This window comes from Mercenaria mercenaria, chromosome 7 (genome assembly GCF_021730395.1).
Source record: "Mercenaria mercenaria strain notata chromosome 7, MADL_Memer_1, whole genome shotgun sequence".
Classification (NCBI taxonomy): Eukaryota; Metazoa; Mollusca; class Bivalvia; order Venerida; family Veneridae; genus Mercenaria; species Mercenaria mercenaria.
In genome coordinates, this window is record NC_069367.1 from 382,851 (window position 1) to 410,616 (window position 27,766).

General features: G+C 34.6%; 1 protein-coding gene across 1 annotated transcript in view; it reads left to right on the plus strand.

The window, feature by feature from the left end:
- The window catches only part of LOC128558715 (uncharacterized), a 43,853-nt gene extending 17,909 nt beyond the window's left edge, over positions 1-25,944 (plus strand). The window contains exon 6 of the mRNA XM_053548879.1: positions 25,912-25,944. Coding sequence (XP_053404854.1) covers positions 25,912-25,944 — 33 coding nt within the window. The remainder of the gene's footprint in view (positions 1-25,911) is intronic.
- Positions 25,945-27,766: the final 1,822 nt, after the last annotated feature.

Consider the following 27,766-nt stretch of genomic DNA (forward strand, 5'->3'; position numbering starts at 1 on the left):
TTTGCCATACTTTGGGTATTTTAAACAACTTTTTTTGGGGCCTCAACTATTCGAAGAAAAAGTAACTATCCTACAATTGGAAAAAATCGGACTTTTTATCTTCCCTTGTTTTTTAAAATTAAAACGCTATTACCCCCCAGTTGTCTCTCTTCCTCGTCGAAGCTCAATAAACAGACCCGTATGGAAAATTTTGCAAGGACGCAGACGACATTTTTTGGGGCTATTTAAACCACTTTTTCCCAAAAATTAGGAAAGATATATAACTAGGAAAAGGGATTTTAAACCTCATTAAACGGTGGTTTTTTTTTTTGACCAATTTTTTTTTTTCTTATTTTTGTCTAAACAGTTTAAATAATGGCTTTGAAACTTTGAACCCCTGCTTACCAAAAATGTTAAACACATTGCCAAATTGTCAAGACTTGCCCAAAAATCCAAAAATGCAGGTCCTTTGCCCGGTCCCCTTTTTTGTCGAAAATCTATGGAAATTTTGTGCCCCCAATATTTCCCAAAATCAATTCTTCAATATGGGGAAAGCGCGCTGTCAAAACCGACAGCTCTTGTTTATCTTAGACTAATTGGGTTTGAGAAAATTAAAGGGACAAAATTTTTTCCACTTCACAGTTTTCGTTTTTCCCGTCCCATAAAGACGGAAAATTTTAAATTTGGCTGTGCTTTCCTTCGGTCAATGAGGGGTAAAATCTTTTTGTGGTACAACTCATAATTTCAGTTTTTACCTTTTATTTTTATTTTTTTAAAAACCCAAATTTTTTTCTGTGATGAAATTTAAACCCAAATTAAAAAAAATTTTAAAGAGGGAGTTTTATATTAAAATTCAAATGGGACTGCTTTGCTAATACTTTTGTACTGATTAAGGTCTTTTCCCAAATTGGAAAATAACGGCATGATTTTTTTTTATTTCAAAAAGAAAACAATAAAACCGCAGAACTGCACTTGCCCGGTTTAAAAAACAAACTTATTTTAAAAATTGTAAATTTGTTTTTTTTTACAATTGGGGTAACTTGACTGACCCCAAAACAGGGGCCATGTTCCCCAAACAGGAACACTCACATGAAACGGCGCCCTACTTTTTGTTATGAAAATTTTTACCCTGCGGGGAAACCCTCACTTATATGTGGGGGTAATGGTACGGGGAGTGGAAAGGGAACCTAACTGTTTTTTTTTATAGGTTTGTTTTTCCCATTTAGAAACTTTTCCCAATACAGTTTAAAACCCTTTTTTTTCCAAAAACCCTTAAATTTTTACTGCAAAAGTTGTTTAACAAAAAACCAAACCCAAAGTGACCCTCCTAAAAAAGGACCAAAAAAAGGGGGGGAACAAAAATTGCAAATAAACGGGGGAAATTTTAGATTGGGCAAACAAAAAAATTTTTTTTTTTTTAATAATCACTGCAAAAAAAACAAAAGGGGATAGTTAAAAACTAAAATATTTTTCACAAAGTAAACCCCAATCAATATTTTCATGAGTGGCGTAGCAACACGAAAAAGGGCAAGATATGTGTTCATAATGCAAGATTTTTTTGACTTACATTAAAAAAAAAATTTTTCTCTTTATTTCACGTTTGACAAGGGGTCCCCTTTTTTAATATTTTTTAAATAAAAAAAAATAATTTAATATTTTTCACAGTGAAAAAACCCCGGGTATTTTGCTCTAAAATTTCGAAAAATTTCACTCCCAAACCCGAAATAACTCTGCCCATTAAATTCCCTTTTTTTATACATAAAGATAACTGAAGAATGTAAAAAAGGGGAAGGTCGAAAGCTCGTGGGACATCACAATTCCCCCTATACATTTTACCTGTTTTAAAAGACCCCTCAGCAGAGCCCAAAACCTGGTTTTAAAAAAAACCCAATGTTTTTTTTTCCCCATTTAACTTTTCCCAAGAAATTTTTAAACCGGAAAAAAAGAACACCCCCCAAAAAAACCCCCTTTTTGGGCTCCAAAAGGGGGGTCTTTATAACGGGTTTGCCCTAAAATTTCCCCAATTTCTCATTAAAATTTCTTAAAACCAAAAAAAAAAGAACCACCACCGCGCTTTCAAAACCCGAGGGGTTTTTTAAATTTCCTATTTCATACAGCGTTTGGATAGGGGGTTTTTAGAGGTAGGGGTTTTCCCCCAGGGTTTAAATTTTTTATATTTCACTGAGGACACTGGGGAAATGCAGAAATGCGGGAAACTGAAAATTTTTTCCTTTTTATATATTCCCGGGCCCTTGTGTTAATGCCCTCGAGAAATGAACTTTCTGCCTGGGAGAAAATGAATTTTCTTGAAAAAGGCCATAAATTTAAAAAAATTTGTGTTCAACCCGAAAAAGGGCAATTAAAAACCGTTTTTAACATATAAAATGGGCCCCTTAAACGCCCATTTAAATTTTCGTTTCTTTCAAAACCAGACTTTTTACTGTCCAGCCCAACTACAACTAGAACTGTTTATTTGGGTATAAAAGGGGAATAAGCAAACCCCCCAAAACGGGCCATCGCTTTCAAGCAAAAGGCTTTTTTTTTGGGCCCTTAAAATCAAAGCCGGGGTCTAAAGGGCCGAGAGCAAATTTTTTGTCAACTGCCGACAAGACATTAAATTAACTTACATGAAAACAAAAAAAATTTTCCACACAAATTTCCTTACATTTGGGAAATTTAAAATGTTGAATACAGAAAGGCCTGAGAACAAAGTATGGCCCGGTTTTTTAAAAAAATTCATGAAAATTTTTTAAAGTTTAATCCTACCCAGGGCTTTTTTGGGGGGGCTTTTTTCTCCCATTTTTTTCCCTGGCGTGTTGGCGCGTTTAAAAGGGGTGTATCTGCCACCTACTTTCTATGAAAAGCATCAAAACTACACTCACTACCCCTACGATTTTTACGAAAAATTTAAACGTGCGTATGCGCTTTTTTACAAAACAATTTTTTGGGCCGTAAATAAAAACACCCAAAAATCTGGAACAAATGGAAACGCCTTTAAAATACAACTTGTAAAAGGGAATTTTACAAAAAAAATTTAAATTTTTCCCTCAAAATTTTGTCTCCCCTGGGGTGTCAAAAAAAACCATGATGCAAATGCATTTAAAACGTCCAATCCGAATTTTGCCCTAAAATATTTTTAGGTACCCCCAAAATTCTTGAAACATTTTTACCAAACGTGTCTCAGGGGTCGGTATGGCGAAATGTTTTGTTTGAAAAAAAGAAAGACCGAAGCTTTTGAATGCCATGAAACGTTTTTACCTTTCTTTTTTTGTGCGAAAAAAATTTCAAATAATTGGAAAACTTAGAAACCAGTTCTGCACTATATTAACCCCCCAAAAAATTTCTTTCAAAAAATTAAAGGGTTTTTTTCCCTTTTTTAAAAAGGTTTCAATGGTAAACAATATATGCACCTTAACTTTTTTAGTCTCTTTAAATTTGACATAAAATAGCAAAGGGGTCGCTGATTTGGCTCGGAAAATAAGTAACCTCTTTGTATTTTTTTCAGCATCAGGGGGACCCTGCATATTTTGGGTACATTTTGTACATTATTCTTCGGAGTTATGGCCTTTTTTCACCCTTTTTAAAAATGAAACATAAAACCCGGGTATGAAATTATGAAGGGGAAAAGCCCATATTGTGGGGGACTTTCATGTCAAACTTTTTTTAAGCTAAATTTTTGGAATTTTTCAAATAGTGGAGTTTAAATTTTCCCCCCCTTTTTTAAATTGGGCGTCTACAACCCGGGGAATCCAGTCTGAAAATTTTAAAAAGGGGGGGCTTAACGCAAATTTTTTGATAATATCTGAAACTCCGATAAAACCAAATTAAACACTAATTAGCCCCAAAATTAACGGGGATCTGTAATGCACAATTTTAAGGATGTTTTTTCTGACAAAGCACGAATATTTAACCAGGGTTTCCCCGGCAGGCGTCCACCCCCTTTGTCTCACCGTTTTGCTTTTTTAGCATTTTAATAACTATATAGCTAAATGCTTCAAACTTCGAAAAGTCTTTAGCGTAAAGAGGGGGTCCTCACGGACAAGGTTCAAAACCCTCTAACTTTCTTTTGTTAAAATTTTTAAAATTTAAAAATTTTTGGGAAAAATTTTCCATTTATTGGGGTTTCAAACCAAACTTGACAAACCCTTTCATAACCCACACAAAAAAAATGCCCTTAAAAGGCCCGTACTAACTCTATTTTGCCTTTTTTTAAAGTGGGAATGGGTTTTAAGCCAAAATCTCCTGCAATTACAATTTCCAAAGAACACCGAAACCCTTAATAAAAACGTAATCGCAGGGAAAATTTACCGATAAATTTTTGCCTTTTACTGGTCTATATTTTATTTTTTTTTTGTAAAATTCGGGCAATCTGAGGGGCCCAAGTTTTGGGTTAAAAAAAAAATCGTAGTGTTTTTTGAAAACCCCCAAATTAATTCGGGAAATTTTTTGTGGTTTTGGGTGGTTGGGGTAATCCCCAAACCAGTTTAAAGGAACCAAAAAAAAGGGTTTCCCAAACTTTTAAATAAACATATGCCGTAAGTAAAACGGGTGGGCCTCCCAAGGGAAAAACCCCGGCCATAAGTATAAATTTTTAAATGTGAAAAGTCTGAAAAGGAAAAATTTAAATTAGAAAACCCCCAAACATACCATATCTCAGATTTGTCAATGTATTGCTTTATTGTACCAAAGCAACAAAAAAAGAAAAAAGGGACACTAAAAATCATGTTAAAGCTTTTAACAATTTTAAATATTTTTGAAACATATAAAAAAGATACGAAAATTAAAATTTTTTAGGGTTCCCTTTTTTTTCACATGAAAATAAAATTTTTCCAATAATTTGATATTTTCTTCAGAAAACGACGTAGGAAAATTTATTACGGGGTCATTCGCTTTTTTTTTAAAATGCTTAAATTAATACCTAAAAAAATTTACATTGCCCCTTTTGGGGGCAACTTTACCTGCTTCACATTAATCTGGTTCTTCCTGGCGGCCTTTCCCCAAAATTATTAAAAATTGCCTCCATCCCCGGTTTCCCTTTTTTCCCCTCATCTTTTAAAAAAATCATTCAGTACCCTTTTTGCTCAACATTTTTACTTTTTTAACCAATTATTACTGATAAAATTTTTAATTTTTTCCCCCCGCTTTTACTCTTTGGTAAGAGCGTTGGTCTACGGATCGGGGGGTCCCCGGTTCTATCCCGGGGAAAGGGTTATTCCCCCTGACTATTTGAAACGACACTTTTCGAAAATCATTTGTCCTCCACCCGAAAAATCATGTGGGGGGTTTGGGGGGCATTTACTTGGGAGAACGGTTTTTTACTGTACGGGAAACCGGGAAAACCCGCTATTTAACGGCCCCGGGTTTAAATTTAACGGGAAAATACGTTGAAAAAGGGCTTTAAAACCCCAAAACAAACATCAAAATTTTTATTTTTTGTTATTTTGTTTGTTCTCGGGGGTTCGGGGGCCTTCCCTTTCCGAGTGGTTAAATCGGTTAAAACCTTAAAATCCCCCCCTTATAAAAATTTTGGGTTTTAAGCCTCACTGGGGGCGTTGAATTTTTCCAAATTGGGGGGAAGTCTCCAGCGGGCTTAGGGAAGGTGGGGTGGTTCAAACCCGGGTCCTGGGCTCTTTATGAAATAAGGGCACGAGGAACCCCGGGGGTCTTCCTCCACTATAAAAAGCGGAAAGTCCCCCGAAATTCCCATATTGGTGGGGGGCACTTTAAACCCTACAAAAAAATAATAAAATATCAGCCCTTTTCTTTCAAAAATCTTGTAAAGAATAACTTTGTAATCTTTTTTGTTTATTTTCCCTTTTATCATAACTAGAAATTTTGAAAATAAAAACTCCTTCAACGCAGTTGGGGGGGGTTTAGAAGGACTTTTAAAAATGGGCCGTTTTGAATAGTTTTATCTGATATCCTTTTCGTTTTTTATTGTTTACTCAGCCCGAAGGGGCATACTGATTTAAATAAATTTTTTTTTCCCAGGGTCCCCGTTCTTCCCACCGAGTACCGGTGGTTTTGGATTTCCGGGGATGGGGGTTTGTTTCAGGAATTTTACGTATTTTCATAAAATATTCCAAATATTCCTAAAATGACCTTTCAAACGAGAAAACATGGAACAATATTCAAACTTTTTGGGCCCCCAAAGGGATCACCCGTTTGGATGCCGGCAAAACCCATAACAAAAGTGGAAATAAAAATTTAAATTTGGGAAATATGTTGGGACTGATCATTAAATTTCGGTTTCTGATAAAAGAAAAGGGAAAGGTATTTTAAAGGGTTTTTTTTTTCCAGCCTTTTTTCTTGTAAAACACATTTCTTTTGGTTTCTGAAAATTTTTTTTTTTCAATTTAAATACTATCTGACGTTTTTTTATTTTTTTTTTTTTTATCAGGTGGGAAAGGGAAGTAAGATGGGTTCGAAAAAAAAGGAAAAATTGGTGGGGCCCAAAATCATTCGCCGGGGAAATGAGTATTAGCTAGGGTTTTTGGAATTTGAGGGCTTTTTCAATTACGTACGTATGGCAGAGTGTTCTTTTTTAAGACATTTTTTACACAAAAATTTTTTCATTGATTTATAGTTAAGAAATCTCGGGGGAGCTAAATGTAAGGGACATTGGGATAAAATTAATATTTTTCAAAGGGTTTATATAATTTGAAAAAAATTTTCCCTTTAATGTAAACCTACGGGTTTTTTTAACTTTTTGGGAAGAAAAAAAAAACCCAAAAAAACTTTGCCTTTGCCCTTAACTGCAATAAATATTTACCACTTTTAAACAAACATACAAGTTCTTAAAATTTTTTTACAATTTTTAACAAAATTTTAAATTTCCCGGGAAAAAATACAAACCCCAAACCCCCCCGCCCCTTCCCCCCCCAAAAAAAAAAAAAAAAAAAAGAGAGAAAAAAAAAAAAAACAGCGGGGTTAAAAACCGAACTTTAAATTTCGCTTTTTAACTTAATAAATTTAAATACCAAATGGGAAGGGTTTTCCTGAAAAATAGGAAAAAATATTCCCGGGAGGTTTTCCCAAAAACCGGGCAAAAATTTTTTGGAAAATTGGGGCCCAGAAATTTTGGGAGGGTGGGGCATAAAATAATTGGCTAAAACCGTTCAAAAATTTTTTTTAACATGAACTTTTCACCCCGGGTTTAAAAAATTTTCTTTTAAACTTTTTGACTTCACCAAAAAATCATTTCGTAAAAATTTTTGGCATCTATAAATCTTTTTGTAACACATTTTTCTATCTTACTTTAAAAACCAAAAAATATCCGGGAGTGGCGTAAAGTCACCTTTGAAAATGTTTGATTTGGTGTTTCCTAGTGAAAGATTTTTTTTTTTACCTTAAAAACCAAAAAAAATTTTTATCTAACTTTCTTTTTTAAGGGTTTAAAAAAAAATTTAAACCCATTTTTATTTCCCAAAACCCCCTGGTGAAAAAGAAACTTGATTTTTTCACTGTGGCTTATCAGTTTTTTAAACTAAAATTATTTAAAAAATTTACATTAAACATTTAAAAAAATTAAAAAAAAATGTGTTTTTTATTTTTTTAATTTTCCCCCCCACAGCAAATTTTTTGTTTTTAATTTTATACTAAACTCAAAATTAACAACGATGTAGGTTTTTTAAAGTTTTGGAAAAACCACACCCCCTCCTCTCTACCCCACTTCTGCCCCAGGGTTTAAAGGGGATTTTTCCCCTTGTGAAAATACATTTTTTTTATTTTATTTTGTTTTCCCTTCTTTTATACAAAAAAAAAAACTATCATTCTTAGTAAAAAACCCCATCTCATCATCATCTCATTTTTAAATTTACTTTGGAAAAAAAACTTTTATGGGCAGGCATTTTAAATGAACCTTTTGTTTTTTTTTATAAAACAAAAATAATTACAAACCCCCTGAGGGTGAAGCTTTTCGAATTCCAAATAAACTTTTACAAAAACCCTTAGTTCATCATCAAAAATAAATTTTTTTTTATAGTCTTTGCATCCCTGCACAATGAAAATGACATTTTTCAATTCTTGGGCATTAACCGAGTAAAATGGGAAATTAACAAATCATGAAAATTCTTTTTTTTTGTTTTTTTTTGATAAAAAGCAAATCAGGATTTTTTCCAAACCAATTTTTTTCCCAGCTAAAAGGGTTTGGGGAAACACCCGGGAGTTTGGGCTCAGGGTAACACCCAAAATTTCTGGGATCGGTAAAGGGAGATATGGGAAACCCCTTAAAACCTTTCAATCCCGCTTAAAAAAATCATCCCCCAAAAAAGGGATCCCGCCCCCCCCGTCCATGTACCCTTTTGGATAATGGCCGGAAGCCCGCCTACTTGCGCAGGAAAACCCCTTTTTCCATGAAAATTTTTAATTTTAAAAAAATTCAAAAAAAAGGTTTCCTTAAGGACACGCCCACGGCTGGGAAAAATTTTTTAGCATTATTGAAAACAAAATTTATTAAAATTTTTGTTTCCATAACCATTGTTCATTAGAATTACCTCAATATCTGTATGAAAAAAAAAAGGGATTTTTTTGTATGATTGCCCCCTGTGGTTGCTAAAATTAGTGACAAAGGGACTGAAAAAATGGGAAATTCTTACTGATTTGGGATAAACAAAAAACGACATAAGGTAAAAATAAAATTTTTTTATTGTTTTTAAATCATGATTTTTAAGCTACAATTAAAAAAGCCCTTTTTTTTAAAAAAAAATCAAAGGGAAGGGGAAATAAAAAAAAATTTAAGTTTTAATTAGGTAAATGAGTCATCATACCCCCCTTCAAAATTTGTCATCATTTTTCCCCAAGTTTTGCCCAAAATTATTTTATCTCCCCCATTCTGCAAATGAAATTGATTTTGAAAAAATTTTGGTAGGAAAAGGGAAGGTTTTAGCTTACTTCCTTCCACTTTAAAAATTTGTGCTTAAAAAATTGTTTGTTGACCACCGAGTCCGTAAAAAATTTTCTTTTTAGTTTTATTTTTTTTGCCCTTAAAAAAAGGGGTAAAAAACCCAAAATATTAATAAAAAGGGAATTGTTCCTTTCTGGTAAAAAAAGGGAAAATTTTTTTGGTTGAATTAAAAACAAAAACGGTTTTTAAAAAGAACTGAATATTTTTCTTTTTTTTAAATTATTCCCCGGGAAATTTAAAAAACGTGAAAAAAACGCCCTTTAAAAACCTCCTCTACGAAAAAAAAACCGTCAAACCAAGTTTACTTTCCCAATCCACGTGTAAAATACGTATTTTCGCATGCATTTTTTCCCCTGCTGATATTTTAGTTTTAAAACCAAAAGTTTTTTAAAAAAGGCCCATTTAGGGGGAAAAAACTTATCGTGAATTCCCTTTAAAAGTTTTCGGGCCGGGAATTAATAAATTTTTTTAAATTCCCCGAGTTAAAAATTTGGGCAATCCCCCCAACAAAAATTGATGTTTTTCAATCTTTCCCCCGGGGATTTTTAAACCCCCTTTGCAAATTCAAGAACGCAACGGGAGGATTTTAAAAAAATGTAATGGCAAAATACAACCAAACGCTGGGGACAATCATTTTTGGTTGCCTAAAGTAAATTAAAGCATTCATTTTTTCAAAAGGCTTTAACTCAACCCAAAAAAGCGGTTGTTCAAAAATAGAATAATAAAATTTAGTTTAAAAAGTCTTTGGGCAAAAAACCCAATAAATGTTGATCAAAATTTTAAATAGAATACTTTGAAAAAAAAGTCATTGCGTGACTATCACGGGTTTTGCCCCTAACGTTAATAAAAAAATTTTAACAAATAAAAATTCAGCAATGTTTGCTCTAAAATTTAAATTAAAATTTTCGTTGGGGGTGACAAATAAAAACTGGTTGCTCTAAAGGAAAAGAATAATTTTTAATCAGAAAACTTTGCACGTTTCTTTTTTTCCATTCGAATTACACTAACATTAAACTGAGTCCTGCTATTTTTTTGGTTTTGGTCGTTCAATATTCTTTTTTAAAAAAACCTTTTAAATTTTTTAATTTAAAAAAGCGGGAATCACCTTTAAAATTTTTCCCAATCGATTAAACAAAAAAACTGATATTGCGAAAATATGATACATAAACTTTTTTTTTTAAAAATTAGACCGAGAAGGGCAAAATTTACGGTGTTTTGGGGAAGGGAAATTTTTTTAATATTTAAAAAGCTTTCCCCAATAATTTTGGAAAAACAACCCTACTTTTGGGCAAAGCAAAACATCTTTTATTTTTTTCGATTCTTGTTGTGCCCCCACCCGGGAGTGGTGGGAGGCAAATAGATTTTGGGTTTTTCCCCTGCTCCCCCCGAAAAAAAAAGGTTTTTTGACGGGGCCTACTAAAAAATACTTCAACAATTTATTAAAACCTTTCATGATCTTTTTTCATGAAGAACCCTTTCAAAACCTATTTTTTTTTCCCGCTCCGACCCCCATATCTAGAGTTAAAAAGGGCCCCCGAAATAGTCAAATTGCACATTTACACATTGTGACGCGCAACCCCAAAAAAAATTTGGCATAAAAATTTTTTAAAACTTTCCCCTGCAGAGTCTTTACAATATAAAGCTTTTGCACCCTATTTATTTGTCTGGGGGGCCCATCCCCAGTTTTCAAAATTTAAGGGCCCCCGAAAAAGTCAAAAAAGCACATTTTTTTACAAAATGATGTGCATAAAGGTTTAAAATATTTACATTTTAAAAGGGTGAAAAAACCCGACAGAGTCTTTATCATTATGGGCCCTGCTCACTTGGCAAATTTTTTTTTTTGAGATTTTTTTCCTAATTAAAAAGAGTAAAAAGGTCCTTGAAAATAGTCAAAAAGTGGTGGAAATTTTTTGGGTTTTGAAAACTCATACTCAAAAATTATGGCCCCAGAATTTTTAATTTTAAACCCCTTTTCATAAAATTTTTCTTGAGCTTAACCCACTTTAAACGGTAACATTTTTAATTTACATGATTATTAGGGGCCCTTTTTTGGACAAATTCCCCGGGGGGGGCAAAATCCCGTGCCCTAAAAAAAGACCCCCTTTCTATTTTAAACAGTATTTTTTTTTTTTTTTTACGGGGGGGAAGTTAAAACCCAAACTATTTTCCTGGGTTAAAATGTTCCTGCAAAAAACTGACGCCTCTCCCAAATTTATCAAAAGGGAAAAAACAATGGGGGCGGTTTTAAAAATTTTTTCGGTAAACGTTTTCAGAGAAATAAAAAGCCAAAAAAATCGTCCTTTTGGGTTTAGGAAAAGACGGCCCCTTTTCACATAACATTTGGGGTTGTACCTATTTTTCCTTTAAACTATTATAACACCCAAAAAAAAAATGTATTCCTTTTTAGGATTTTCCTATTCTCTCACCTTTTGGGAACCCACAGTGGAAAAGGGAAAATTTTAAAAACCATGCCTGGAGGAAAAACTATGGTTACGTAACGATAGAATGTAGCGAAAAACCGAACCGGCAACGTGGGGGGCAATAAAAAACACTTTAATGCAAAGTCGTAAAAAATTTTTTTATACAAACACTTTCCTAAACACCTACCAAAAAAGCGCAATTTTTTTGAATGGGAGACGGAATGTATTTAACTCAGAGCCTTAAAATGTTAAAAAATTTTATGCTTTAAAAATTTTTTGATGTTTACCATTATCTAATCGGCCCCCCCGGGGGGTTTCCATGCCCTTAAACAACTCAAAGCAAACCCCTCTTCCATTATTTACCTAAAGGGTTTTGCCTTTAAACCGAACTCGGCCCTGCCGGACCAAATAAAAAAAAAAGACAAATGTTTTTTAAACAAATTTTCCCCCAAAAAACAAACAGTCCAGGATTTAAAATAAAAAAAAAAGTTTGTCTCAAAAGTCTAGCATTGAATTTTTTGATTTTTTGCCCGCCTTGAAATTAAAAATTTGGGTATTTTGCTTACTAAGCCCGGGGGCCCATAATTCCCCTTTTTAACCACAAATCAGTAAAAAGGGACGTTTTTGAAAGGGCTGTATGGTTCTCTGAAGGTTTCATTATTAAAAAGGGGGGTTACTATAACCCATGTTCCTTTGGGTTCGTTTTGGCATTTCCCCAAAATTTTCCCCAAAAATTTCAAAACTTTATTTTATTTTACCAAAAATTTTAAAAATTCCATTTTCATACTATTGCGAAATAAGGTTTTTTTGAAATTATGAAAAAAATTTTTGGGGTAAAATTTTTTAACCAAAAGGGGGGCAAAGTTTCAGCAGAATTTAAAGGGGCAAAAAGTAAGATTAAAAACCCCGATTTCTTTTCTCTTCGGTATTGATAACAATTTCCAAAATTTTTTGTGTTTTTGTCTTTTTTGTTTGACAGACTTGACAAGAAAAACATTTTAAACCAACATTTTAAATGAAAAGCTTCTTTTAATCCAAAATCAGTCATATTTTTTTAACCCCGTCGCTTGGAAACCCTCCCGCTTTCCCCTAAAGTATTCAAGCTATATTTTGTTTTTGAAATTTGGGAATTCTTTAAATTTTTTTAAAATGTCTTTTATTTAAAAATTTTTTAATATAAAACGACACAAAAACCCTCCCAAATTTTAAAATGGGGAAAATTTAATTAAACGCGAATTTACTTTAATCTAAAGGAAAATTTAAAAATTTAAACCCAAAATTGAATTTTAACCCGATTTAAAAGGGGGTTTTTTGTTGAAAAAAAATTTAATAAAAGCTTCAAATTTTTTTTGGGCCGTTTTCCTTTTATAAATGTAACAAATTTTTCCCTATGTAAAAGGTATGTAATAATTTTCAAACACTATTATTCCTTTTTTTTTTCCATGGGAAAATATCCCAAGTTTCTAACTGTTAGGGTATCCTGGAACTGGGCCCAAGTCTTCTAAATTCATTTAGTTTTTTTTCCCTGGGGGGTAAAGGGTTTTTTCAAGGCCCCCTTTCAAACAGGGAAAAAAAATGTTTTTAAAAAACGATTTAAAAAGTTCAATAATAAGTAAACACTTTTAGATCATCAAATTTCGTACGTTTTTAAGTTCTTTTCGCATTTTTGGTTTTTTTCAATACCAAATGTCACACTCAACTGCGGGCGAAACCTTAAAACATTTCGTTTTTTAAATAAATTTGACCCCAATCACGCACCTAATTGAAACCCCCAAAAATTAAGTTTTTCTACTTGGGTTAAAAAACTTAAAAACCCCCAATTTTTTGACCCCTAAGGGCCCAAAAAAAGTTTTGTTTTTTTCAATAAATTTTGGCTTTTTGAGGTTTTCATTATAAAAACTATATCAAAACAAAGTCAACTTGTGCAATGACCAATCCCCCTTTTTAATAAACAAAAAAAATTGACGAAACCTAGGTAAATTTCAACACCCTGAACCCAAACCGCTTTGGGGAAAGTCCAGGGAAATACCGGTCCCCAAAAAGCTTATAGCAAAAATTTGGGTTAAAATTAGAACTACAGCGAAAAAAAAAATTTTTTCTTTTGAATTTTTTTGTACAAAGGTTTTTAAACTCGGAACTGAATATTTTTTTTGCCAGTCGGGGGGGGGAAAAATCCCTTTTGGGGGCAATGACATACATTTTTTTTAAAATTGGGGTTAACCTCATGACCGCTTTTACCTTTATTGTCTCTAAATTTTGTATTAAAAAATGAATAAAATTTTTGAATTAACGTAAAAAGTGCAAAAAAGTTTTGTATAAATAAAGGGTTCTGTTTAATTTTTAAAATGAAAAACCCGTAAAAATTTATAACCCAAATTTCCCAACGGACACATCTTTTATGTAAGACTCATTTTTTACGTTGCTTTATCTGACACAAAATTTTGGCAGAAACAAACCCCTTTTTTTGCTCGACTGTTCAAAGAATAGTACCCTTTTGAAATTATTTTAGTTGACAAGGGTGTTTAAAAGTCAGCGTTACTTCCCCCCGCCCGCTCTTGTTTTTAAAATGTACTTTCGGGTTTTTTTTCACTCTGTGTCAAATGGGGATTCTATTTTTTTTTCTAAAAAAAATTTTTAAAAACACTTTTTTAAAAGCATTTTAACCCTTTTTAAATTTTCATGAGTTTTTACCAGTCATCTCAAACACTCATTTTTCCCAAAGGCTTGAAAAGGGACAGCCCCTGCCCACACTATCAGCATTTAAGTTTTTCGGGTATCAACCCTTTTTCCTGACATTGCCGTGAAAACTTTTCCGTCTTGGTCTCGGGTTGTTATGTAAGTCCCTGCATTTTTATAATCCCAAATGAATTTGATAGCAACCGGGTTTGCAGGGCCAAAAAGGGTTTATTTTTTTTGGGATGAGTGAACGACATCAAACCCGTACATATTCAAATCTTTATTCTATACCTTATAATAAAATTTAAACTTTTAAAACGTACGACCTTATTCCACAAATAAAAAGGAACCCGGGAGAAAAAAATTCCGTATTTTGCTTTTTTAAATTTAAACCCCATTGGCTGTGCCCCACTTTTCATGACTTAACTGGTTTTTATAAGAAGAATGAAAACCGAGGTTATCGGTTTTATTCCCCTAACATAAAATTGAATTGCGAACCCCATTTTGAAATGGTATTTTTTTCTTTTTCATTTTAAAATTCCCTTTTTACGTTTTTTTTTTGGGCATTTAAACTCGTAAAAAAACCCGGAAAACTAAACGCGTGTAAATAAAAATGGGGGCATGTCCATCATCTAAAAAAATATGCGTTTGTTTTTCAGTTCAGATAAAAAAAAATTTAAAGCGAGCTTTTTAGGTTTTCCATTCCAACATAGAATTGTATGCCTCGGGAACGGGGTGTCGAACGTTAAACGCTAATGGGGACCAAAGAAAAGGGGGGGAGTCGTCCCGGGTAGTTTAAAAATGGTTTAATTGCCTAACTTTATTTTTGCCTACCTAAGGAAATGGTAGAAAATAAAATGTGTCCAAAAAAGATGTCGATAAAATCCAAACGGCCCGGCCCTTTCAAAAAGGGGGAACACTTTAACATACAAACGCAAAAATTTTTTTGGGGAAATTATACCTACTTATATTTTTGCCCGACGACATGCCGCAGAAACAAAAATAAAAAAAGGGCCCAACAAATCCGTGAAAAAAGGGCCCCGGAAAAGACACGTATGGGGTACCGTGCACAATTTGTTAAAGTTATTGATCCAAAAAAAAAAAGACGCAAGTTTTTCCAATTTTTTCATTTGGGGCTTATCCTCCATTTTTTTGCTCGATAATTTTGTCTCATATCCCGTGCGTCCCGTTACATTTTCTTGTATAATTTAATTTCAGCGGTTGAAAGGAACCAGGAAAAAAACCCTTCCGGGGCAAAAGCCAAAAAGGTCCACTTTTAAAAAACCCTTAATGGGACGGAGTGCATTGAAAATTTTCCCAAAACCCCAGGGGAGAATGTCACCCAGGGGAAAAACCCGGGGTGCATTCTGTTTTTTGGGTTTTTCGGTAAGGGTTTTTAAACCCGGATCCCTCAACAAAATTTTCCACCCCCGAAGGGGGAGGGTATAGTTTTTTGGGGTTGTCTTTTCCGGGGGAAGGGGGGCCCCTCCCGTCCCCTTCCGTCTGAAATTCCCCTCCGAAACCCGGGGCTATACATTGGGGTAAATTTTTTATATAAACATGGGGGAAATGGAACTGCTGCCCCGAAAAATTCGGGCAGATTGCAGAGTAAAAACAAAGTTATGGGGCCCTTTTAAAAACCCTTTAGTGTTTTTTTTTTAATTTCCCCTTTTCCCTGGGCCGTCGGGTCCATTCAACATGGTTTTAAGGATTTTTTAATAAAAAAACACAATGTTAATTTTAGGCCCACCCAAAATTTAGGAAAAATTTCTCATAAAACATGATTATGGCCCTTTAAAAAATTTTGTCTCCCACCACACAGTTTTGGGTGGGGGACATATTTAAATTTTCTCCTTTTTTTTTGTCGGGGGGTGTGTGTGTGTCGGTCCCCAAAACTTGTCCCACCTTTTTGTCGAACCTTACCCAAACCGTCGTAAAACCCAAAATTGGGAAAAAAAAGTGTTTGCCAGTAATTCCCCGGGCCCAAGGGTTTAAAACTAGCTAAATCGGGCCCCGGGACTACCCAATTATGGCCCTTTAAAAATTTTTAATTTATAATTTAAAAACACTGAAAGTTTTGATAAGGGAGTTGTGGGAGCATGTGCTTTTTTTCCAAAAGCACTCTAGTTTTTTAAAGCCTAAAGGAAAAATATTTTTTGGGGAAAAGTAATGTCAAATTTTAAAAAACCATTTTTTTTCTTTGGGGAAATTTTGACCAAAATTAGTACAAACTAGCTTTCTGGAAACTGTTGTAAGGGATCCCTTTTTGGGTCACTGGGGGCAAGGCCAAAGGGCGCTGTTACAAGATTGGAAATTGAAATTTTCTCAAAACACGTAAGGAAAGGGGTATTGCGCCAAACTTAAAAAATTTTTTGGGGCTTGCATGGGGACCATGGTTTTAAAAAGTAAATTTTGGGTTTCTCAGGTCAAAAAAAAATTTATTTAACAAAAATAGAAAATGTTTTTTCCTCAAGAAAACTTTATTTAGGAAAGAGGGAACAACCAAACCCGGGAAAAATTTTAGCTTTAAAATTTAGACCAAGTGGTTTTTTTGTTCACGTAGCGAGGGTTTAAGGCCTTGTACTTAAAAGTAAAAAAGACTTTTGAACCCAAAAATTTAGAAAAAAGGGAAACTTTCAAAAACTGAAATTTAATTGCATTTAATTGCTTTTTTCAGGCAGAGAATGCTTCCCTTTTTGGTAAAAACCTTTAACCCTTCGTCAAGGGAAAAAAAACTCACTTTTTTTTTTCTTGTTCATGGTTTAATTTTACGAAAAATTTAATCAAAATAAATTTTTGATATTATAAAAAATATATATAATAAAAATCTATTAAAATTTAAAATATATTAAATATATAAATATTATATATTTATTTTACTACAACCCTGCAGAAACTTTTCGTCCAAAAATTTAAGTAGGACTTTTGGTTTTTTGAAGTATACCCAAAGTTTATGTAAGTTTGGGTCCCCTAAATTCGCTGCTTGAGGACCGAGAGTTTTTTATTTCTGATCCCTACAATTAAAAATTTTTTTTGAGGGCTGGGACCAATTGAAAAATTTACAAATACTTTTATGTTTTTATTTTCCCCGAAGGGGGGATTAACCTGGTTTGGGGCCTTGACATTCTCCACTTTTATTTGTTGCGAAAAGGAACTTTTTTTGGGAACAAATGGACTGAGTTCTACCCCAAGGACAAAATAATATATTTGATCGACTTTCGCTCATTTAAAAATTTTTTACTGTTCTTGAAAAAAAAAAAACAAATATAAAAATAATTAGGGAAAAGCTTTTTAGTAGTTTTTCAAATGTCCCCCCATTGCCCATGAGAGCTATGTTGTAATATAAAATTTATATTTTTGAAAACAGATTTTTTCTATTATTTTCACAAACAAAAAATTAAAAATTTTTACATACAATAAAAGTACAAATGGAAAACACTTCGCCTTGGTTTTTTTCTTAGAATGAATCAAAATAAAAGTTTTACTTTTTTGGCTTATTTGTTCACGTGAAGGGGCCCCACAAATTTTTAAAGTTAGTTTAAAAATTCAACATTTTAAACTGTAAAAATTTTTGCACTTGGTTTAAAAAAGGGATTTAATCATGGCCAAAAACGATAAACGTCTTCACTACCTAGACCAAATTTAAAGTCTTCTCAATTTTTCTTTAAAAACCAAAAGTTCCCAATTCAAACCCCCGCCCCCGGTCCATACGCCAACATTTTCTTTAAAAAATCCCCCCCTTTAAACCCTGAAAGGCACAAATGAAATGTACCCTTGAAGGATGTCGTATCAAAAGCGTTTTAACTAAAATAACATTGCAGAAATTTTAGTTGCAAAAAACCAAAAAAAAGGTTTTTTTAAAAAAAAACTTTTGCTCAAAAATATTTGAAAAATTTTAAGTAATTTTTACGGGAAAGTTTTTTAAAGGGAAATTTTCCCCGAAAAAATGGCCCTTTTTAAATTTGCCCTTGACAATTCGTTAATGTTTTAACGGAAAATTTAAAAACCTCAGAAACTAATGAAATAATTTTTACAAAAAAGAGTTCAAATTAAATTTTTTATTTATCAAACGTAGCTTACCAGAGGGCATAGTTTTCTTTTTTTTTAGAGACTCTTTACCCTTTTTAAAAAAAAAATTAATTTTTGGTTTACCGCTTTCAAGATTGTTTCAATGAATCTGAAATTCGTCAAAAAAACTGATCTCCTTGTTCCCCATGTTTTAATGGCCTACTTTCCGCCTAAAGGGGTTTTAAACAAAACCCTTTATTAAACAGCAAACGCTTTCAAACTAAAAAACAAAATGTTTTTTGAAAAGACCCCTATCAAACTAGTTTCCTACTTAGCACGGAAAAACCCGGGACGAACTAAAACCCCAAAATAACCCTCTTTTTTGAAATACTGGTTTCCTAAAAAAAAAAAAAAAATAAAAACACACATATCACATCACTTACTGAACGACTGAGGTCAATATCCAAAAAATATTGCCCTTTTTTCCCCAAACTACGGAAAGGGAGTTCCGACCAAAAACCTGCAAACCATTCAAAAAATGTTTTTACGTAAGATAAAAAAAACCCAATTCTTTTTTTTTTTCTTCAAGTTTGACTCAACGCAAACCCAAAATTTTTGTTAAAAAACACAAAATATGGAACCCTCCATTTAAGAGCCATGGGAACAAATTTTTTAGCAAGCATGCGTCGGTTTTCCAAGAAAATTGTTGTTCAAGAAATTTTTTCGCATACGTCGCTCATATTTTTGCTCCTTTGATTTTTAGCTTTAGAAAAACGTAAACACAAAACCCCGGAAAAATTAACTTTTAATACCTATGATAATTAATTTTATCCCTGTTAACCAAACTGTTATTCCTTAAAGGCCCGTTTCCTTTTTTAAATTTTAAAATCTTTAGACACAATAAAAACCGGCCCGGCTTTTTCAAGTAATTCCCTAACATTTTCTGTCTACTATTGAGGGGGTTTACACGTCAAAAATTAATTGGTCTTTTTCATCCTTCTGTCCCGGGTTTTTTTCTGCAAAGTTTGGTAATTTTCCCCCCCAAAAAACATTTTCGTTTTCACATTTTTTTTTTGTTCGCTGTTTTCGAAGAAAAAAGAGGGACATAGAAATAGGTTGCGTCCTTCCGTCTCCGTGCATTGTACTAACCCAAGGGGCGCAAATCCCAGGGCAAGGTCATTTTAAATTTAAAAGGGCCCAAAAAACCTAAAATTTTGTCAAAACCCCTATTGTCTAAAACCCATGGCGGATTTCATAAAAATAACAGAATTATTTACTATAAATTTTAAGATCAAGGTCCCCAAAATTTGAGACGAAAGTCAAATATCTAAAACCCGGTGTCCAACCCTTATTTCTTAACCCCCTTGGGCCTTCCTAAAACTGTATCAAAAATTTCCTTTTAAGATAACTTACGAGCACACAAACCCGGGGCATTAGGGTTTAAGGTTTGAGTCCCAGAGGGCAAAGATTATAATCCCAAATTTTTTATCCGCCAGCCCACTTAGCTCAGTAGGGAGAGCGTTGGTCTACGGATCGCGTGGGGGGGGGGGGGGGGGGGGGGGGGTTCGATCCCCGGGCGGGGCGTATGTTCTCCGTGACGATTTGATAAAAGACATTGTGTCTGAAATCATTAGTCCTCCACCTCTGATTCATGTTGGGAAGTTGGCAGTTACTTGCGGCAGTTACTGGTACAGAATCCAGGAACACTGGTTAGGTTAACTGCCCGTCGTTACATGACTGAAGTACTGTTGAAAAACGGCGTTAAAACCCAAAACAAACAAACTAACTAAATTTTATCTTTGTATCAAAGGGGCATCTTGGGGTACAGTTGTCTGTGGTGATTGGTCTATTCAGTAGTGAATGACTATTTCATAATCTTTATACTATTTCTTAAAAAGGTTTATCGTCTTTTATACTAAAATGTGATGTGAACCACAAAAGTCAAAAACACATTTTCCATTTTTTATTGATTCCTAAATGCAAGTATCAACCTGCTTTATAATAATAGTTACCAGAATGAAGAACAAGGATCAGGCTAGCTTTAACGTTTGAAATTTTTCTTCTACTGCTACCAGCCAAGGTAAACGTGCAATCGGACACTAGTTCACCATTAACTTAATGCAATGCCAACTCTAATGTTTTCAAGACAGAGCGAACTGAATGTCCGTCTCAATGACAATGTGAATTCACAGGCATAAATCCTTTTATTCCAATAAAGATGCTGGAAGCAACATTACTGTTTTCATACTTTATAGGATAATTGCCTGCATTCATTATAGCCTATATCTTCTATTGTTTTTAGGTCAGTGGGTCAAAGTCAAGGTCATGGTATCTCAGGACAGAAAATGGGACAAACCTTTATAAGGGCATACATATTTTTTTTTTTTTTAACAAACAGCTCTTGTTTAAGATACCCTTGAATTCAGTAAGAATCACATGAAGGTGTCGATTCAATTATCAGGAAAATAAGTTTGTAACAAATTAAATGTTCTTTTTGAAATTTTGTTGTCCGATTTTGTAAGATATCTTAAAGGACATCGTTCTGTTTCTGCTATATTTCTTGTGAATGACGCCAGTCTCACGGAAAGTGCCGTTCTCAATATAATTGTACTATTGTTGTTTAAACGGTAAATCATTTTTGCCGAACAAAGTATTTCACTTTTGATGACGAGAGCTTGTTTTCAAATACACATTTTAAAAAATGTTTCGTTCCCACTCGTTCTGTGATTGGATACGTCGCGTTGTAAGTTTTGTTTTGTATTGTTGGCACACGCGCCAAAATGACACACAAAAATTCCGTTATTGTGCATTGCTGCATGCTAGGACGGCAAGGTGACATTACTAAATGTACTTAGTCAAACATATATATGAACAGCAAAGCACTAAAATCAGTCTATTTACAGAGCAATAGAGGCACAAATGCAGTAGGGGTGGGAGTTTAACCCTTTGTCACGACATTGAGCGGCATATGGAGAGCCTTTTCAGCTTTTTCTAAGGCCTTCTTCCTAGCAAAATGCACGTGGAATTTACTCCAGAAGTTAACAAGTTATTTAGGGTAAAATTAGATAAAGTACAGAAGTTCCAGAATGCCACAATATACGCCCGTCACAGCAAATTTCTTTACTCTAGCACCTGTATTTGCAGATGGAATTTGAATTTTGCGGTTGTTTAGTAATCATTGTAATTCTTTTGTTTTTCTAAGTCCACAAAAAACTCCTTACCAGGAGATACCTTAAAATACACCTAAAATTGGAAAGTAACAACTATGTTTTACCACAGAAAAGTGGTCTTGATTTTTTCCCTACGGTCAATTATAAAAAAGTTACAATATAAGTTATTTATAGTAACAACTAAGGGAAGTTAATCTTAAAAACAAAATCCCCCCAAAAAATTGTAAGTCCACACAAAAATCCTTACCAGGTAGAGATTGGTCAAAATACACCTCAAAATTGGATGTAACATGCATGTTTTACTACAGAAAAGTGGTCTCGATTTTTCCCTACGACTAGTAATGAAAAAGTTACAATATAAGCTATTTATAGTAAAAACAAAGGGAAGTAATTCTAAAGAAAGGAACTGTGCATGACACTTCGTCTCATGATGGTGTATGATTGTGCCAAGTTACATCAAAATCCCTCCATGCATGAAGAAGAAATGCTTCGGACAAAGTCATTCTTGTATCCTTTGACCTCTAAGTGTGACCTTGACCTTAGACCTAGGGACCTGGTTCTTGGGCATGACACTCCGCCTCGTGGTGGTGAACATTTTTGCCAAGTTATATCAAAATCCCTCCATGCATGAAGAAAAAATGCTCCGGACAAAGTTATCATTCTTGTATCCTTTGACCTCTAAGTGTGACCTTGAACTTAGACCTAGGGACCTGGTTATTTCGCATGACACTCCGTCTCATGATGGTGAACAATTGTGCCAACTTTTATCAAAATCCCTCCATGCATGAAGAAGATATGCTCCGGACAAAGTCATTATTGAATTTGACATTTGACCTCTAAGTGTGACCTTGACCTTAGACCTAGGGACCTGGTTCTTGCGCATGACACTCCGTCTTCTAATGATGGTGAACAACTGTGCCAAGTTTCATCAAAATCCCTCCATGCATGTAGAAGATATGCTCCGGACAAAGTCTGTGGACGCCACCCGCCCGTCTGCCAGCCCGCCCGCCCATCCGCTCGCCAGGGGCGTTCCCATAATACGTCCCGTTTTTCAAACGGGCGTATATTTATTGATAGCTCTAGGGGCCTCCGTGGCCGAGGTGTTAAGGTCACTTACTTCAAATCACTTGCCCCTCATCGATGTGGGTTCGAGCCTCACTCGGGGCGTTGAATTCTTCATGTGAGGTCGGTGGTTCTACCCAGGTGCCCGCTCGTGATGAAATAATGCACGGAGGGGCACCTGGGGTCTTCCTCCACCATTAAAGCTGGAAAGTCGCCATATGACCTATCATGTGTCGGTGCGACGTTAAATCCAAAAATAAAAAATGATAGCTCTAATGAATCCCAGTTTGGAGATGCTGTTACCCTCATAATAGAACTGAACACGTCCAAATTCATACATATACCGCACGGATTAACCCTTATCATGCTGGACTCGACTGATCCTGCCTTTGCGACCGGTGTAGATCATGATCAGCCTACATATCCATGCAGTCTGATCATTATCTGCACTGTTCGCCATGCAGTCAGTATCTTTTTGGTATGCACCCCTTTTGACAGATAATGTCCAAATATAAAGATGGACCAGTTCATTATAGAAATTCAGCAGGATAAGGGTTAAAGAAATGACTTCTTGTCTACATTTGTTGTGTTAGATATTGAAATGCACAGAAATACCTACTTGTTACCCATCTACTTCATAGCCTCTTGCTGACGTGTATGCGCTTCTGCTTCCGTTAAGAGTTGTTGATTGTCAAGTCCGTATTTCAACAATCTTGATTACAACAGTTTGTAAACTTCTGACACATTGTTTGGGTTGAAAATCAAATTCAATGTTTTTACATTCTTTCCCCATACTTGAATGTAGCGTTGTTATACTTTCTGGACCTTTAGGATCATGGAGTGCATTCAGTAAATGTGTTCCGCTTAAGTCGGTGCTAGTGGGGCGGGGGTGGGGGGGGGGGGGGGGCAGTGTTGCGCATTTCATTACCTCTCATGAAAAGACTCAGTCAAGCTCGAGTCCCAGTCTGCTGTTATTCTGTTTATGTGCATTCAGTTTTTTCTGTGCTTCCATAGAATCTTTTTACAGATTGTATTATTTATATATTCTGGAAGATTATTCCGTACATTTACGTGGATTTACAGGTTTTAAATTGCTACCTCTAAGTTGATCTTGTTCAAAGAACATGAAACTTTTATTCATATCTGCATCCTCAACTCTGTGCAAATGACCATAGTCTAATGATAAGAAGATAAGAAAAAAAAAAGGAAATATCTCCGTGCCTCATTCTTTATATTTCAGCAATTTCAGTAAAATTATTCAAACAGACACTTTTTTGTGCCCACCATTTTTTTTGGCGGGGGGTTGGCGGGGAGGGGGGGGAGGGGTGGGGGCGAGTGTAGGGGGACACTTATAGTTGCCATTGTCCGTTCGTCCGTAAGTCCGTTCGAATTTGTGTCGTGCATATCTCAAAAAAGTATTTGACACAACGTCATCAAACCTGAAAGGATTAGCATGGATTGGAATTTGTGTAGACCTGAAGTTTTAATTTTGATCTGACACAGTCAGACCAGAGTTACGGCCCTTGACAAAGTCAAATATGTGTATAAGAAGGGCCTTAATGTATATCGCGTGTATCTCAAAAAGTTTTTGACCAGGTATTAAGAAATATTACAGGAATATTATTCAGCATGCGAAAGGTTTGTGTGGCAGCATTAGAGGCCTTAACACATTGCCACATTTGATTTTACAAAAGGCACGTCTTAATAAAAAATATGTTTGACAAATTAAATCTAATACATTTTAAGGAAGTTTGATTAAATATAAGTCTCGTAGCTTTTAGAAGCTGCATACATTTGATAGATGATGAATAATACAATCAGTTGCTTTGGAAAATATTCAATCAAGCAGTAGGAATAGATCTATTTATTTCAAAAAGGTAATACTTATCAAAGAAACATCAAATGGGTTTCTCTGCCGTGTCTTATAGTGATAATTTTCAGAATAGGATCGGCAAATCCACGAATCGCATAGCGATTCATGTTAAATTTACCCAATCTATTCTGTCGTTCAGTTCGCATAAACACCGGAAAACAGTTTCAATTATATTTACATAATATTTCCTTTCCATTTGTAAACAAGATTGAATTATATGTTGCACATATTTTGTTGCATTTCACAATAAAATCAGCTTCCTGGCCATTCTCTTCGCCAGACGGAACATCTGCGACGTCATCGAACGTTCTCGACGTCGTCAAAGCAGCCGCCGTTATCACTAAGCAGCCTTTCATTTTGCTGTTCATATATATGAAATGAACGTCATAACTTTCTATGGGAAAGAATAGGCCGAATGAAAATATTGTACATGATGAAACTAGTTTTATCATAGGCACCATCGTTAATGTTGACAACGTCAAAAAGGAATTATGAATGTATTTGCAGTCAACGGAAGAAATATGCGTGCATTGATTAAGCAATTTCTTTTTTTTTGCAGTATAATAGAGAATAATTAAAAATGAAAGCTGTGTGAAGTTAGTTAAACATACGACATATGAGAGACGAACTGGTCTGTGTTTTCATTGTAGTACCCGCATTGGCCGTTTGGTGTTTCACGTAAATGGTTTTGATATTAAGTTAGCATTTAGATCGCTGTAGTTATTCGAGTGAGTACATCTAAACGCCTAGTAATTGTTGCCATATCAATAGACCGAAAATATAAGTTCAGTTTGGCTATATATATTGAACACCTTAGCTTTTGCATTTCCCTTCTGTTAAGAAAACCCTTTAATTTCCGGAAGAAGTTTACCAATGGGAACAGATCTTGTAAAACCGGTAAAAAGTTGTATTTTGGAATTCAGCTGCTCTGAAATTGGGAATAAGTTTGTTGGGGGGAAAGAAACAGAACGTCCGCACTTACCATTGTTTTGCCCAGACATCAATACTGTGCACATCCCAAGTTGGTTGTATTTTTATCTAATTTATACGTTGCCAAGGAGCTGACTCGGCAATATCATGAACGTACAGTACATCAAAAACAGAAATAGAGCCTAACAGTAAAACTCAGGAGCACCAGTCTAAAATGAAAACGCCATAGCGCCGAGAGCGGGTAGTTACAGGAGCGTGGTGGAGGGACTTCTGCCATGTTAGGGGCCAAGGGAGGCCTCACCCTGGAAAGGTTTGAAATACAGGTATGAAATGGTCGCCTCGGGGGCATTTACTTGGTACACCCCTCATTCTAGGGGTGTCATGAAAATTATGAATTTCAGGTGTGAAATGGGGACCTCTGGTGCATTTTCAAGTCTAAATTTATATGTAATGGAAAGGTTACTCCCCGCTTGATGGGAGGGGGTTGGGCTCTCCCCTGGAAAATTTTGAATTTCAGGTATGAAATTGTGACCTCTAGTGCATTGTTAAGTCTAAATTAAGTCTAAATTTGTATGTAATAGAGGGGTTACTCACCGCTTGATGGGAGGTGGGTTAGAAATATAGATATGAAATGGTGGCCTCTGGTGCATTTCTGGGTCTAAATATTGAGAGAATATTATTCCTTTGCCAAAATAGTTTGGTGCACATTTGATAAGTATAGGTCACTTCTCAGCCAACTTGGGGGAGGCGGGGAGGGGGGGGGGGCTCGGCCCGGCCCTGGATCCGTGCCTGTGTGTTCCGCCTACTCTGTGTAAATGTTAAACTTGGTCTAGGAAATTCATGTACATACATCTATACACATTTATGTATGGTTTTCATTTTTTTCAGAGTGGGCTGCGTGCTAGAAACGCGGCTATTTGATCATTGTTATGGTTTTTAGAATAAATTATTTAATAACACCTTCAATCGCATATGCTAATATAACTTGTAAGAATAGATATGCAAATAATTTCTATGAACATGTCGCAAAGACATGTGTGAGATTCCGTGATGCTTTTCTCCAAAATTCTGACTAACGGACAATGGGATCTGTGTTTAGTGTTATAACCTTCCGTTATAGTTAAAGGTATGATTTGGCTGCTCTAACTTCAGACTTTTGTCACGTAATATTTTTCCAAATTTATAGAGTAATGGCTATCTCATTCCTGTCCCACAACTTAAAGTAGTGGGCTAATTATCAAAATTAGTCGCGAATAACTTAAAGGCAAAGAAAATCTCCTATATAAGTGACCCCCCCCCCCCCCCCAAATACCAGACTTTTTAATCCCCAATATACAAGATCCTGTCTGGTCCAGTCTGATAAGGGTCCATAAAACCCCTGTAGACTTGACATGTAGCCTAATTATTGTCAGAGAATCATAAATTTTATTGCCTACAGGTAAATTGGTTATTTCCTGTGTTTTGCATTTTATTAATTGAAATGCTGTTGTTTTTTTAGTCTTTTTTTCAGAATGTACACAAAATTATTTTAATTGATAAGATACTAATTTTGATTGCTCAGTCATGTTGAGTAATGTCCTGGCAAATTAAATTATAACCCTTATAGCAAAGCAATTCTCACTATAAAATAATTATTCAAAACTTAATAAGAGAAATTACAAGTTTGTTTATTCAATGATTATGATCTTTTTATCAAAAGTAACAAAATAAAAACGAAAAAAAAAAGATAATTGCTGGATTTTATTAGAAATTAAAGAAACGTTCAGTTGCATTTTTAATACATAAAGAAGGTATATAGACAGAAGGATGTTATATATTAAAAATGCTTAATTCCTCTTGTGTTGTCTAAATAATGTTAACTTTCTTTTATGTATAATAAAATCCAGCAATAAAGATATATCATTGTTCAAAATACACAATAATTTATTACTTCTAAAAGCCATGTGCCTGAATGCTTTTTTTTATATTTTTGATAATCAAAAACAGCAATAATGAGATGTAATTGTTAAAAAACTTTATCAAAAATATGATAAAACACTGTTGTATTTTATCACTTTGTTTATTTAGCCCTAATTCAATCAAGCTTTCTAAACTCGTTATAAAGGTGAGAACTGATTTGCTATAAAGGTGAGAAATATCACCTGCAATTTATTTACTGCACAGTAGCTATACAGTAGTTTATTATGATAAACAGAAGCAAGTCTACCAATGGTCCTGACTTGTGTATTGGCCCTTATCGCCAATACGCAGACCTTATCATCTCCATAGGCCACATACCAGGCATACCAGAATCAGTGTCTTTAACAGAGAAGACGTAGATGACCAGGCATTGACCTACTTAAAAATATAAGTACATGTACCTGAAAGATCATGATCATCACCTTTAAAAATTGTAATTTTTCTTCCTGTCGGGATTTGTGAGAAATTCAAGTTTATTACCCGCCGCCAGGAGGCGGTGGGTTTATGGGTATGCTAAAAAATTTTCGCGTGTGGGACATGGAGCAAGTCAGTCACGTGACAGGTGTTCGATCCTGTACAGATTTTTTTTGTAGATGTATGATACACTAATACTTTATTTAAATGAAAAAAATATTCTATATATATTATTATTTTCTTTAAAAATAAGAAAAAACAACTTGGGTCACCTGACACGTTTCGACCATCTTCGTAACACACCGTAAGTTACAACCATCTCGGATGACCGTGACCTAATATTCCCACGATCCTTTTGTTTACATTTTTA